General features: G+C 58.1%; 1 protein-coding gene across 1 annotated transcript in view; it reads right to left on the minus strand.

Annotated features, from left to right (window-relative positions):
- Positions 1-1,053, minus strand: part of GCSH (glycine cleavage system protein H) — a 13,234-nt gene extending 12,181 nt beyond the window's left edge. The window contains exon 1 of the mRNA XM_032284532.1: positions 817-1,053. Coding sequence (XP_032140423.1) covers positions 817-964 — 148 coding nt within the window. The 5' untranslated portion in view covers positions 965-1,053. The remainder of the gene's footprint in view (positions 1-816) is intronic.
- Positions 1,054-1,281: the final 228 nt, after the last annotated feature.

Below are 1,281 nucleotides of genomic sequence, written 5' to 3' on the forward strand. Positions count from 1 at the left end.
AAGAAAGAAAGAAAGAAAGAAAGAAGAAAGAAAGAAAGAAAGAAAGAAAGAAAGAAAGAAAGAAAGAAAGAAAGAAAGAAAGAAAGAAAGAAAGAAAGAAAGAAAATAAAAAAGAAAATTGTTTTTCCTCTGCGATTAATTGTGCTGAACTAGCACAAATTGCTGAGCCATTTATGGGCAGGTCTCCCAGTTATTTCAAGTCTTTGAGTTAGGCCTCATTTCACCAAGAAAACATGAATGATCCAATACAGACTTCAGCAGAACTTCTGTAAAGAGTCCAGAAGATTTTACCTTACTTGGTTTGGGGAAATAGCTGAAACTTAAAAGTTATGATTGTTTTATCTAAAAAAGTCTAGATCTGGTTCTTTAATTTTCATTTTACTTCGGAGTTTTCAGTACCGGTCCATTTAGCAAACCAAAGGCCTCCCCATTTGGGGTCTCAATGATGCACGCAGAAGGGAGATAAACTAAGGCCACTGAGACACTTAGGTGACGCGCGCCTGGCTTCTGCAGCGAGCGGCCGACCTGCCCACGGGACCTGCCGGGCCACGCCCGCCTCAGCGTCCCGCAGGTTCCACCGCCTGCCTGCCTGCAACCTCCAGGGCAAAGGCTGCTCGCGGGTCCTCCCACTACTTAAGAGGGAAAAGCGGTGGCAGAACCAGGGATCCCAGCAGAAGAAAGAAGGGGACAGGGTCTGCGCTCGCTCCGCCCTGGTGGCTCAGGAGCGGGACCCCGGTGACTACTGAGTCCAGCTGGACCCAGGGCAAGCAGCCCAGGATGGGAGGCAGCGGCCGCCCACGTGCCTGCCGCACTTACCCGAAAGCAGAGCGGGTCCAGTGCGCAGCTTACGGACCGCGCCCGCCCCCAGCTGCCAGGGCCTCGGCGGGCAGGACGCGGCGGGTGACGGGACCGCGCGCAGGGTGCAGAGCACGGCCCGCACGCTCTGCGCCGCTCGCAGCGCCATGTTCGCAGGGGTACCCGGGTCGCGGCTCTACGCCTCGGCCACCCGCAAGGGGAGGTGGAGTGGGGCCGGGTGGGGGGGGCGGAACGGGGCGGAGCGGGGCGGAGCAGGGTGGGTCAGGGCAGCTCCCAGCAGGAACCAGCCGGCTGTACCCAAGCTCGGAGGCGGGGCCGCGGGGGCGGGACAGAGCCTGTTTGGGCCGAGTGCGAAGGGAGGAGACTCCCGGATGAGGGGGCGGGGCAGGGCCTGATTGGGCAGCGCGCGGAGGACGAAGACTTCAGGGCCTGGTGTGACCTCGGATAGGGCGACGCTCAAGAGGG

The sequence above is a fragment of the Sapajus apella genome, unplaced genomic scaffold (genome assembly GCF_009761245.1).
Source record: "Sapajus apella isolate SASKATOON/1434 unplaced genomic scaffold, GSC_monkey_1.0 scaffold15, whole genome shotgun sequence".
NCBI lineage: Eukaryota > Metazoa > Chordata > Mammalia > Primates > Cebidae > Sapajus > Sapajus apella.